At 43.0% G+C, this 13,071-nt stretch overlaps 1 protein-coding gene across 2 annotated transcripts in view; it reads right to left on the bottom strand.

Moving 5' to 3' along the window:
• Nucleotides 1-13,071, bottom strand: part of rev3l (REV3 like, DNA directed polymerase zeta catalytic subunit) — a 198,201-nt gene that overhangs the window by 49,167 nt on the left and 135,963 nt on the right. For both annotated transcript variants that reach the window (XM_087983923.1, XM_043687152.2), the window contains 4 exons: nt 12,737-12,819; nt 10,592-10,714; nt 8,015-8,219; nt 2,260-2,371 (listed from right to left, as the gene is read on the bottom strand). In XM_087983923.1, coding sequence (XP_087840049.1) covers nt 2,260-2,371; nt 8,015-8,219; nt 10,592-10,714; nt 12,737-12,819 — 523 coding nt within the window. The remainder of the gene's footprint in view (nt 1-2,259; nt 2,372-8,014; nt 8,220-10,591; nt 10,715-12,736; nt 12,820-13,071) is intronic.

Genomic DNA, 13,071 nt, shown 5'->3' with positions numbered 1-13,071 from the left:
GCGAGAGGGCGGGCGAGCGAGAGGGCGGGCGAGCGAGAGGGCGGGCGAGCGAGAGGGCGGGCGAGCGAGAGGGCGGGCGAGCGAGAGGGCGGGCGAGCGAGAGGGCGGGCGAGCGAGAGGGCGGGCGAGCGAGAGGGCGGGCGAGCGAGAGGGCGGGCGAGCGAGAGGGCGGGCGAGCGAGAGGGCGGGCGAGCGAGAGGCGGGCGAGCGAGAGGGCGGGCGAGCGAGAGGGCGGGCGAGCGAGAGGGCGGGAGAGAGGGCGAGAGAGAGGGAGAGAGGGCGAGAGAGAGGGAGAGAGGGCGAGAGAGCGCGAGCGAGAGGGCGAGAGAGAGCGCGAGCGAGGGCGAGAGAGAGCGCGAGCGAGGGCGAGAGAGAGCGCGAGCGAGGGCGAGAGAGAGCGCGAGCGAGGGCGAGAGAGAGCGCGAGCGAGGGCGAGAGAGAGCGCGAGCGAGGGCGAGAGAGAGCGCGAGCGAGGGCGAGAGAGCGCGCGAGCGAGGGCCAGAGAGAGCGCGAGCGAGGGCCAGAGAGAGCGCGAGCGAGGGCCAGAGAGAGCGCGAGCGAGGGCCAGAGAGAGCGCGAGCGAGGGCCAGAGAGAGCGCGAGCGAGGGCCAGAGAGAGCGCGAGCGAGGGCCAGAGAGAGCGCGAGCGAGGGCCAGAGAGAGCGCGAGCGAGGGCCAGAGAGAGCGCGAGCGAGGGCCAGAGAGAGCGCGAGCGAGGGCCAGAGAGAGCGCGAGCGAGGGCCAGAGAGAGCGCGAGCGAGGGCCAGAGAGAGCGCGAGCGAGGGCCAGAGAGAGCGCGAGCGAGGGCGAGAGAGAGCGCGAGCGAGGGCGAGAGAGAGGGCGAGAGAGAGAGCGCGAGCGAGGGCGAGAGAGAGAGCGAGAGAGAGAGCAAGAGAGGGCGGGCAAGAGAGAGAGAGAGAGAGAGAGAGAGGGCGGGCGAGCGAGAGGGCGGGCGAGCGAGAGGGCGGGCGAGCGAGAGAGGGCGGGCGAGCGAGAGAGGGCGGGCGAGCGAGAGAGGGCGGGCGAGCGAGAGAGGGCGGGCGAGCGAGGGCGGGCGGGCGAGAGAGAGGGCGAGAGAGCGGGCGAGAGAGCGGGCGAGAGAGCGGGCGAGAGAGCGGGGGGCGAGAGCGGGGGCGAGAGCGGGGGGCGAGAGCGGGGGGCGAGAGCGGGGGGCGAGAGCGGGGGGCAGAGCGGGGGCGAGAGCGGGGGCGAGAGCGAGAGGGCGAGAGCGAGAGGGCGAGGGCGAGAGCGAGAGGGCGAGGGCGAGAGGGCGAGGGCGAGAGGGCGAGGGCGAGAGGGCGAGGGGGAGGGCGAGGGGGAGGGGGAGGGGGAGGGGGAGGGGGAGGGGGAGGGGGAGGGGGAGGGGGAGGGGGAGGGGGAGGGGGAGGGGGAGGGCGGAGCCTAGAAAGTAATGCTAGAATAGATGGTAGAGGCAGGAATGGTGCAATATTTGAGAGGCATCTGGATGGTTACATAAATAGGGAGGGAATAGAGGGATATGGACAGAATAAGGGCAGGTTTTTTAAAAAAAAAGTTTAGTTAGGGCAATATGATCAGCACAGGCTTCGAAGGGCCTGTTCCTGTGCTGTACTTCAGTTTTGTTCTTTTGTTTGACTGCCAATTTCCATTATTGTAATAGCATCCACCTCATCTTTTACTTCTCGCGGTCTTTTTTCACACCCCACTGAACATTCTACAGATGGCTTGGCTCTCAGTTGTCTTCGTCAACTATCATCTATCTTGTGAGCTTTTCTCTGCTTCATCTTGGTGCCCATCTCTTTTTGATCGCCCAGAGTGTTCTGCTTTGGTTGTCCTATCTTTGTGTTTTGTGGGAATGTGTCTGATGCATGTTTAACAGGATGCCCATTGTGCTACTCTATTGCTGGAAAGAGTGCAACAAGATCTTGGTGAAAAAGAATATCTTTCCTCACTATACAGTTATGCACTAATTCAAATATTCATACAATGAAACGATTAAGCAACAATAAAAAAATGGTCAAACGCAGATCAATAACCAAAAGATTAGTATTACTTTGGTGGGCCCACAAGGAGCAAATTACTAGTTGTAAAACAATTACCATGAACATTAAGACAGTATTCCCCATTTCCCTAATTTACTCCCTTTCAAAAGTAATTTATTTGTACTAAAATTACATACCCTGATTGCCACAGCAGAATATAATAGGGTAGGGGTTACGTGGAACAATGCAAAATGGTTAAGAAATTCAGTTATCAAATAATTATAACACAATGATAATACCTTCTAATGTTAAGAATGAGTTCTTGAAATAGTTCCTTCTCATCATTTACATAGGAAACTTGGAGACCTGTGACACCAGATCTAACGAGCAATGGGACTTTGTTCCAGAGTCCTGAAATAACACACAATGCCATTTTACACATATAAAAATGCAACAGACACCTGAAATTTAGAAAAACACTGCTGCAAAATGGCACTCTAACTCAGATCAGTTGGCATAAACCTCCACTAATACTCAGTAGCAATGGTATGTACTACAGTGATTTCTTCTGTAGTGTTTCTGTGCAATTCTGCACTCTAGAAAAATCTTGCAATATAAATAACACTTAAAGTGTTGATGATGTGACCGCGCTCCAGCCAACAGAGGTTTGAAAAAGTTCATGCTTTGGAAACAGCATCCCCTATTTGTCAATCACGTTAAAGCAAATTTGCATTGATGAAAATTTGAAAGGGAGAGGGTACAATCAGAAGTGACAATATTTCAGTTGAATAAAGGGAACTATGGAGCTATGAGGAAGGAGCTGGCCAAAGTTCAATGATGCAATACCTTAGCAGGGATGGCAGTGGAGGGACAATGGCAGATATTTCTGTGCATAATGAAGAAGATGCAGGATCAGTTCATTCCAAAAAGGAAGAAAGATCCTATGAGGAGGCAGGGGTGGCCATGGCTGACGAGGGAAGTAAAGAAACAGGGTCAAAAGAGAAAAAGTATAACATAGCAACGATGAGTGGGAAAATGGAGGACTGGAAAGCTTTTAAAGAACAACAGAGGATTACTAAGAAGGAAATACACAGAAAAAAATTAGGTACAAAGGTAAACTGGCCAAAAATATAAAGGAAGATAGTAAAAGCTTTTTTAGGTATGTGAAAGGAAAGAAAATGGTTAAGACTAAAATTGTGCCCTTGAAGACAGAAACAGGGGAATATATTCCAGGGAACAAAGAAATGGCAGAAGAGTTGAATTGGTACTTCAGATCTGTGTTCACTGGGGAAGATACAAGCAATCTCCCAGAGGTAACAGTGGCTGAAGGACCTGAACTGAAGTGAATTTATATTTGTCAGGAATTGGTGTTGGAGAGACTGTTAGGTCTGAAGGCTGATAAGTCCCCGGGGCCTGATGGTCTACATCCTAGGGTACTGAAGGAGGTGGCTCTAGAGATCGTGGATGCGTTGGTGATTATTTTCCAGAGTTCGATAGATTCAAGATCAGTTCCTACGGATTGGAGGGTGGCTAATGTTGTACCACTTTTTAATAAAGGAGCGCGAGAGAAAGCAGGAAATTGTAGACCAGTTAGTGCCCTCAGTGGTGGGAAAGATGCTGGAGTCAATTATAAAGGATGAAATTACGATACATCTGGATAGCAGTAACAGGATAGGTCAGAGTCAGCATAGAGTTATGAAGGGGAAATCATGCTTGACTAACCTTCTGAAATTTTTTGAGGAGGTAATTCTGAAGATGGACAACGGAGATCCAGTGGATGTAGTGTACCTGGACTTTCAGAAAGCCTTTGATAAAGTCCCACATAGGAGGTTAGTGAGTAAAATTAGGGCGCATGGTATTGGGGCCAAAGTACTGACTTGGATTGAAAATTGGTTGGCTAACAGGAAACAAAGAGTAGTGATAAACTACTCCCTTTTGGAATGGCAGGCGGTGACCAGTGGGTACCGCAGGGATCAGTGCTGGGACCGCAGCTTTTTACAATATATGTTCATGATATAGAAGATGGTATTAATAATGACATTAGCAATTTGCTGTTGATACAAAGCTGGGTGGCAGGGTGAAATGTGATGAGGATGTTAGGAGATTACAGGGTGACCTGGACAGGTTCGGTGAGTGGACAGATGCACGGCAGATGCACTTTCATGTGGATAAATGGATGCTTATCCACTTTGGTGGCAAGAACAGGAAGGCAGATTACTACCTAAATGGAATCAATTAGGTAAAGGGGCAGTACAGAGAGATCCGGGGGTTCTTGTACACCACTCAATGAAGGTAAGCATGCAGGTACAGCAGGTAGTGAAGAAGGCTAATAGCATGCTGGCCTTCATAACAAGAGGGATTGAGTATAGAAGCAAAGAGGTTCTTCTGTAGCTGTACAGGGCCCTGTGAGACCACACCTGGAGTACTGTGTGCAGTTCTGGTCTCCAAATTTGAGGAAAGACATTCTGGCTATTGAGGGAACGCAGCGTAGGTTCACGAGGTCAATTCCTGGAATGGCGGGACTATCTTATGTTGAAAGATTGGAGCGACTGGGCTTGTATACCCTTGAGTTTAGAAGACTGAGAGGGGATCTGATTGAGACGTATAAGATTATTAAAGGATTGGACACTCTGGAGGCAGGAAACATGTTTCCGCTGATGGGCGAGTGCCGAACCAGAGGACACAGCTTAAAAATACGGGGTAGACCATTTAGGACAGAGATGAGGAGAAACTTCTTCACCCAGAGAGTGGTGCCTGTGTGGAATGCTCTGCCCCAGAGGGCAGTGGAGGCCCAGTCTCTGAATTCATTTAAGAAAGAGTTGGATAGAGCTCTCAAGGATAGTGGAATCAAGGGTTATGGAGATAAGGCAGGAACAGGATACTGATTAAGGATGATCAGCCATGATCATATTGAATGGTGGTGCAGGCTCGAAGGGCAGAATGGCCAACTCCTGCACCTATTGTCTATTGAAACGCATGTTTTAGCAGAACAACCTGTATCGACAAGATTCACCTCAGAAATTCACCAAAGATCCTGAGACAGCACCTTCCAACTCAGATCACTTTCCTCTTTCCACTTTCTTCAAGGGCAGAAGATACATGGGAACACTACCTGCAAATTCTCCAAGCCACTCACCAACCTAACTTGGAAATATATTGACATCCCTTCACAGCCTCTGGGTTAAAATTCTGGAATTTCCTCAGAGGACATTATGGCTCAACCTACAGTATATGGACTGCAGAGATTCAAGAAAGCAGCTGACCAGCATCTTCAAAGGCAACTTGGACAGGCAATAAATGCTGGCGAGCTAGTGATACCCATGTCCCATATGCAAATAAAATTTGTTGAAAAGCAACCAATGGTTAACTTATTTTAAAAAATTAGCAGTTGCAGGGCATATATATAAAATATTACAAAACTGAAGTGGGCTCCAATCTGTGTATTACATTACACAATTTTAAGTAACTGAGGAGACGGTAGCATAGTGGGTGTCATCGGACCATTAATCTGGATGTCCAGTCTAATGCTCTGTAGAGATGGGACCAAATCTTGCCAGACAGCTGGTTGAATCTACATTCAATCACTAATTCTGGAATTGAAATGTAATGTAATGGTGAACCATTATTATCCCCCCCATCTGATTCACTAATATCCTTTACGGAGGTTTTGAGACCATCGCTATTTTTCTTTTATTTCTTGCATTATTTTGGAACTGACACTTGAAGCTGAGAATTGAACTTTGGTTCTCTCCTTCCTAAAACAAAATGCTGTTCAAAGACAGATATTTGCTGTTGGCAACTGGCCTGAAAAGATAATGCACTGAGAACACCATGGATAATTTGGCACTTTGTTGTTGCATATTCAGGGATTGGTAGCTAGTTGGATGTTGAATTTGTCAAACATGGGAGGTCTGTCCTGGCCAGCCAATCACAGAGAATGTTGAAACAGACAGACAAAACATATTGAGAGACTAGGTTTTGACTACAATAGTTTTACTTTGGAAGCTGCTGGACTGGACTTGGAATTATTTTGGTTTTGCTCTCGCTAGTTATTCTCCAGTTATTGACGTATTGAAGTTCTTTTCTCAGAACCTTCAGTCTGTAAGGAATGAGTAAATTGTCTTCAGAGATCTATTTGGAAATCAAGCAATTGATCAACAATTTCATGAAGGCCTATGTTCAACGTTGAAACAGTTATCAAACTGGGGGTAAATTTTGATTCTTTTACTTTATTTAATGTATCCCTTAAATATGCCTATGTCGGTCGGTCAGTGAGAGAATATATTCAAAGAAGATTAGACTTGGTTTGTAGATATTAATTAGATTGTCATGCAGTTTATCTGTATTTCTGCTAAAGTTACTTTCTTGCTTAAGTCATAAACTTAGTCTCCAAGATATGTTATTTGTGAAGTCTGATTAGGAACAACTGAGCAGTTTTGAGGGTCATTAAGTGGTTCAAGTTCAGTATGTTGTGAATCCATTGATACAGAGGCTGATTTAGTTTGGCTTGCTATCCCTTACCTGGCCCATACGACTCCAGATGTTCTCTGACACTTAACTGCCTTTTGCACTGGGCTGGCAAGCTCCTCAGATCAAGGGTGATTAAGAATGGGCAACAAATGCTGGCCTTGCCAGTGGTGCCAACATTTCACAAAAACATTAGAAAAATAACTGACATTTAACACTTTGGAATTCAACTTATAGTATCAGCTAAGTGAGTCATAAGTCCATGATTAAGAAGCATTTTTAAAATATAATTTCCTGCAGTCCAAATATAAATGAGGAATTTACCTTCAACATATTGATTCATTGAAATATCAAACAAAGCAGTTAAGGAAGTCTGCCAGTTTAATCTTTGCAATGTGCTAAAATTGACAGATTTTCAGCTGGGCATTGGAACAAAGTGAAAGAGAAGAAATAATTTATATTCCTGGTTCTGTATTAAATATATCAATTTTGGACAAGGATAGACTTAGTCTTTGCTGTGATGTCTCAATATATCAAGTCACACAAGAGTGACTAAGGGTAATAACCTAGTGGTATTATTGTTAGACTATTAATGTTCTGGAGTCCCTGGTTTGAATCCTGCCACAGCAAATGGAGGAATTTGAATACTAATGCTCTTTAGGAAAGGAAACTGCCATCTGTACCTGGCATACAGATCACTCCATAGCCACAACAATGTGGTTGATTCTTAACTGGGCAATTAGGGATGGAGAATAAATGCTGGCCAGGACAGTGACACCTACATCCCAGGAATGAATAAAAAAAAAGCCCTTCGCGCATTCAAAAAGCCTACAGCTATCATACATTTTTCTTTAATAAAATACACTGCCCAGCAAGTTATTTTTGTAGAAATGAGGTATTTCTTGTACACAGGATGCATTGAGGGAGTCAAGAAAAGCAAACATTTGGGCATAATTTAGGGAACAAGTCAATACATTATAATAATTAACTTATCCCATAAAACTACAAGCATTTTTAAAATTGGTAAGTATAAGATGCTGAGTTGATTTTGACAACTGAGTAGCTGTAAATTCTGGAGTGGACTGAATAACTTCAAAGTAACAATCTAAATGAATGCTTACTTTCAGAAAATAAACTTGTTTGTACTTCCTTAACATGAAGGCTATTAGCATAGTTTTCTAGAGACAACTGCCACAATCTCTGCCACCTAGAAGCACAAGGGCAGGAGATGTATGGAAACACCACCAAGTCAATGTACACCACCCTAACTTGGAAAAACATTGTTGCACTTTCATTGCCGCTGCATCAAAATTCTGGACTCTGCCTTCCCAACAGGTCAAAGACTGCAGCAGTTCAAGGCAGCAGCTCACCACCACCTTCTTTTGGGGAACTACGGATGAGCAACAAATGCTAGCTAAGCTAGCATTGTCCACAATGCATGAACGAGTAAAATATAACATTGATTTTGAGTGAAAATGTGTGTTGGCAAAATGTGGCTAGTGGAGCAGTTTTTGTACTTTGCAGTATATATACTCATTTTATTATGCACACAATAATTAAATGACTAGTTGTCCTATTGCTTCATACCAGAAGAGATGTCTTTGTTGGAGCAGGTATGGTCCTTATCAATTACTATAGCACCAATAACCTCAGTTTTGTTTGTTTGTGGAAGTAGTGAATCAGAAGACATACAGTAGAATAAGGCACAGATTGGATCAAATTCAGGGTCGGGCTCCAAATCACGTCTTGAGCGAGCATGCAACTCCATACTCATGAGTACAAGATACTGCACCTGAAAACAGAAACAGTTCAGAGATAATGCAGATTTCCCTTAATTCATTCATCATGAAATTATAGTAAGCATAGCCGAAGCAAAGGTGTAAAAATCTAGAACGAAAAACACAACATGTTGGGTATACTGAGCAGCATCTGGGAAGACCAAAACAGCTAATATTTCAGGTCTGTGACAGAACACTACGGATCTGAAATACCAAGTTCCCCTCGAAGGCATGCACTATCCTGATTTGGGGATATATACAGAGTCATTCCTTTAGTGTCACTGAGTCAAAATTGTGAATTCCCTCCCTAATTGCATGGTTGGTCTACCTACAGCACATGAACTGCAGCAGTCCAAGGAGACAGCTTACTACTGCCTTCTCAAGGGCAACTAGGAGATAAGCAATAAATGCTGCCCAGCCAGTGATGGTCACCTCCCAGGAGTGCATTATAAAAGCCTCTCCCTCTCCAAAGAGGCTATCAGACCTGCTGAATGTTTCCAGCATTCCCCGTTTTCTTTTATTCCCTCCCTCCCCCGATTTCAGGCATCAACAGTATTTTACTTCTGTGTAGAAATTCTGATCTTTATCTTTGGTTTTAAAACAAAATTAGGAAAACCCTCAAATTTACAGCACATTTTCCTAAGCTGTGTGTACTTTTATGCAATAAGAATTCTAACATTCGTAAGTCTGAGTTACTCAGCAACAGCAGACCTGTCACTAGTGGAGAATCTCCTAGAACTGATCGTCAGGAACAAAGTGACAGATGCTTATAAAAGTACAAGATGATCGGAGAGCCTGTTTCGATTTAGGCAGTAGCTGACTAATTGAATTTTCTGAAGAGATCACTGCCTTGCTGTCTGCAGATGTTGCCTATTTGTATTTTCAGAAGCAAAAAAAGGTTCAACAGAAGTAATAGAACTGGATTCACTTGTGATACAAGTTCAGAGGTAGGATATATTAGGAATGAAAGGAACTGATTTATGAATGTGACATATGGAGTGGCCCAGCGATCTGTACTGAGCTTTTCACTAAAAAGACTTAAATGAAGGAAATTTGTAAGCTGCATCAATGGGAGGAGAGGCTTATAAAGGCACACAGGTAAATGAATGGTTAAATGTGGCAGGTGGAGTTCAATGTGGGCAAATCTGAGTTTATGTACCATAAACAAACACCATAAAGAACTGCAGATGCTGTAAATCAGAAACAAAAACAGAAATTGCTGGAAAGCTCAACAGGTCTGCAGCATCTGTGGAGTGAAGTCTTAGGAAGGGGCACTCTCTCTTTGATTTCTCTCCACAGAATCCACCAGACCTGCTGAGCTTTTCCAATAATTTCTGTTTTTGTTTCTGAGTTTATGCACTTTTGATTAGAGAAAGGCAAATTAGGGCATTTGCTTAATCATGAGGGTAATGGTGAAGGAACAAAACTGGAGGAAAATCAAATAGATCTTGACATGCATATAACATCACTAGAAGTTCATGAAGAAGAACGACGATGACGACGGCAACCATTACGCTCGCTTTTATCTCTCCCATTGGTAGGGATACAAACTGAGGAAAGCATGTTTCAGTCACACACAGCACTGACCAGAACCCTTTTGACACATTGCATTCTTATGAAGGTACCAAAATCTATAGGTATAGTAACAATAGAAAGAGCAAGCAAGCTGCATGACTTGGTTTGCATACCTTTGATTTTACAATGAAGAATTATCTAATAAGATAGTTGCAATTGAAAGTAATTGGAAAAAAAAAAGGTTGATGCTGAGGAAATATTTCAGCTGGTGAAGGGAGATGGGGGGTGGGGTGGGGGTGACCTCCATAGCAATGGGAGGCAATATTAAAATTAGAGCAACCTTCCTTTAATTTGCTCAGCAATATATTTTCCTTTTCCTCTCCTCCACACTTGTACATTTCTGGTTTATCTTTAAATACATCTTTGCTTGTTGCATCAGCTTGTACTTATCTGATTATGGAGTTCCACAATCTAACCAGATTCTGGATAAACAATTTTCGTCATATTTCACAATTGGATCTCTTGGTAATTATCTAGTTACAACCAGTCATTCTGATCTACTGTACAAGTGGAAATACATTCTCTATATCCATTCTAACAAATTTGAACTATTACATTTATCTAAAAACAAACCCAATTTGTTCAATCTTTCCTGATAGTATAATACCAATTCTGGTATCATTCAAGGTTGCAACTTGTTAATGCCTCTTTGTTCTTTGCATAATAGAGACAGCAAAACTGTTCACAGTACCAACAGAGGTACAACAGGTCTACCACAACATTTCAAGTCCAACCTTCTAGAAATGAAGCCAGTACTTTGCAGGATTTGTTTTGATAATTATCTTATTAAATTTCACTGAAGATTTAATACCTCATGCAAAGCTTTTGCCTCCTGGAGGTTTTGTTGGCTGACTTTGAAGCCGTAAGTGTTGTTTAGAGTTGGTCCTTCTATCTGAGATGTGCTTTTCTTAGCAGACTGAAAGGCAAACTGGTTCTGGAAAAGTACACAAACATGGTCACGTACAGTTGTGAAATAGCTTAAGTACTAAAAGCTTTTTTCAGAATAACAATCTTTGCAGTTGTTTCTCTAAATATTTACCAGCTAATAGGACATTCAAGATACTGAATTACCTTAACATAAGATTGATTAACAGGCACAAGTCTGTGGTCCTGATGCCTTAAAGAAATTGCATAGAATGGCATTGCATTTATGGGATTTTGTTCCTATCTGCAGTGACCCAACTCCAGATGTTACGTTGATGCAAGTTTTTTCCCCTTGCAGATGGATGTAAAACACATTTAGTTGGTACATATTAAATGACCACTGTAATCAATAAAAAGGTGGTTCCAAAGAACTGCAAAGTGTCAGAGCATTAAAACCATGAGCTAGTTACTTTAAAAAAAGAGAAATCTTTAGAATGATCATTGTTTAGGAAGATGTTTGCTCAGTTCATACAGATGTTCAGATAAATCATAACCACAATTAACCAAGTTTATATGAAGTTTACAGTAACATCTTGCACATGAATAGTACACACAAACATTCACTCTGCTCACCCGACCGGTGCAGACTTGATGCACCAGTCTCCATGCTGTAGGCCTGTGACTGTAGGCTATGCCTTGCAATGCCTTTAAAAAAGTTTGGCAAGTCAACAGTTTCATATCGATCAATGCTACAAAAACATTTGATAAAATTATTCCCCAAGATTGCTGAGCTCCTATGTTTGACTCGAATTGAAGGGATTAAGCATCTGCACTGATGACTACACTGGGAGCAAACAATGGTGTGCCTGCATAAGATTTTGCCTGTTAAGACCTACCTGAACATCCGTTTTACACAAATGGTTTAACATATGATGGATTTTATGTCTGCAGTGAGGTTTTTACTTTCCAGGTTATGTCCAATATTAACAATTGCTAATTATATCTAATGTTTAATTGACCTTGTGCCAAAGAAATATAACACATTGTTGGATATTCAAATTATCACCAATCAAGTCAAGACAATAATATGGAGTGAAAGGAGACAAATTATTCAGCAACAACTTGAATTGAGTTTTAGTCTCTCTTAGAATGGTGAAAAACAATTATGCCAGTATCATCCACAATAAGAGATTACCCTAGTTATCCCTGATGGTTTCTATCCTGCTTAGGAATCAGTAACAGATGCTTCTGCCCAATGCTGAGGTCCAAGTGGAGGTGATTTCCCATCCTGGTCTGTGGCCTTTGTTTACTTACCCCACCACATCCACTTAAGGGAAGAAACAGAAATCAGCAGGTAAAACTTCCACATCTATAATGTGCAATAGGCTCCTAACTGCAGTACACTCCCTGATTTTCACTGTAGATTGGGATCAAGAAAAGTGGCGAGTGTTCAAGGTTGGAGCATTCAGTTAAGATCGATCAAATATGTCAGCTAATTATTGGGTCATGTTACGTTCTAGCTGAGTGAAAGATGTGGGCAGCCAATGTTCAGTCTATAAATAAAAATAAGACATTTAAACAGTGCTTGGCCATACAGAAGTTAAATATTACTGAAAAGAGAGGTTATTGAAGTTGCATTAAATCAGAAGAAGATAAAAAGCTTTGGCAACATGACTGTCAGCAACATGGCTGCATCTTGATTTCCTACTTTAGAGATCACTAATTTTAAGTTAGCCCTCGGCAAGAGAAGATAGTGATTACTTAATTTAGCTTTCCATAATGTAGTAAATGTCTGGTCATTTTGGTGTGCTACATTGGAAATGTTTATCTCCAAAATTCCGTGAAAAAAATTATTTATTTTTCTTTCCTCACAACAGGTACTAGATAAACATTAGCCATTTTCCGAACTGCCAAACCCTGATGACAAACTACAAATAACTATTCTAAGACATATACAGGTTTAATAAATCCTTTTAAGTTGTATAGCAAATTCAAATGTCTTGGGGGGGGGGGGGGGGGGGGGGAAGAAGAGGAATTACAATTTCATGTACACCTAAAAACACTGCAAATGAACCATAATTTTTCATATTACCTTGAGTTGAGTGGTCAGTAGTACTCGCCTCAAGGAATCAGAATTACTTCCTCTTCTCTGACTTGTCTTCTGAACCCTGGGCTCTGAACAGATTAAAAGGATATGTATAATAAACAAAAAGCAAATCACAAAACCAAACTGTTAAAGTTCAGCACAGCATAATATACAGATTAAGACCAGTATTTGGTAGCTGAAACAAAAACCAAAAAAAAGAGCAGGAGTAGGCTATTTGGTACTTCAAGCCGGCTCCACCATTCAAATGACTGTGGCTGATCATTTTACACAGTTCTTTCCCGCTTTCTCCCCATAACTTTTGATCCCTTTAGCTTTAAGGA

The sequence above is a fragment of the Chiloscyllium plagiosum genome, unplaced genomic scaffold (genome assembly GCF_037043375.1).
Source record: "Chiloscyllium plagiosum isolate Xiang-an unplaced genomic scaffold, Cpla_swu_hap1 HiC_scaffold_3, whole genome shotgun sequence".
Classification (NCBI taxonomy): domain Eukaryota; kingdom Metazoa; phylum Chordata; class Chondrichthyes; order Orectolobiformes; family Hemiscylliidae; genus Chiloscyllium; species Chiloscyllium plagiosum.
Note: the sequence above shows the minus strand (reverse complement) of the source record. Positions and strands in the feature narration are given on the sequence as shown.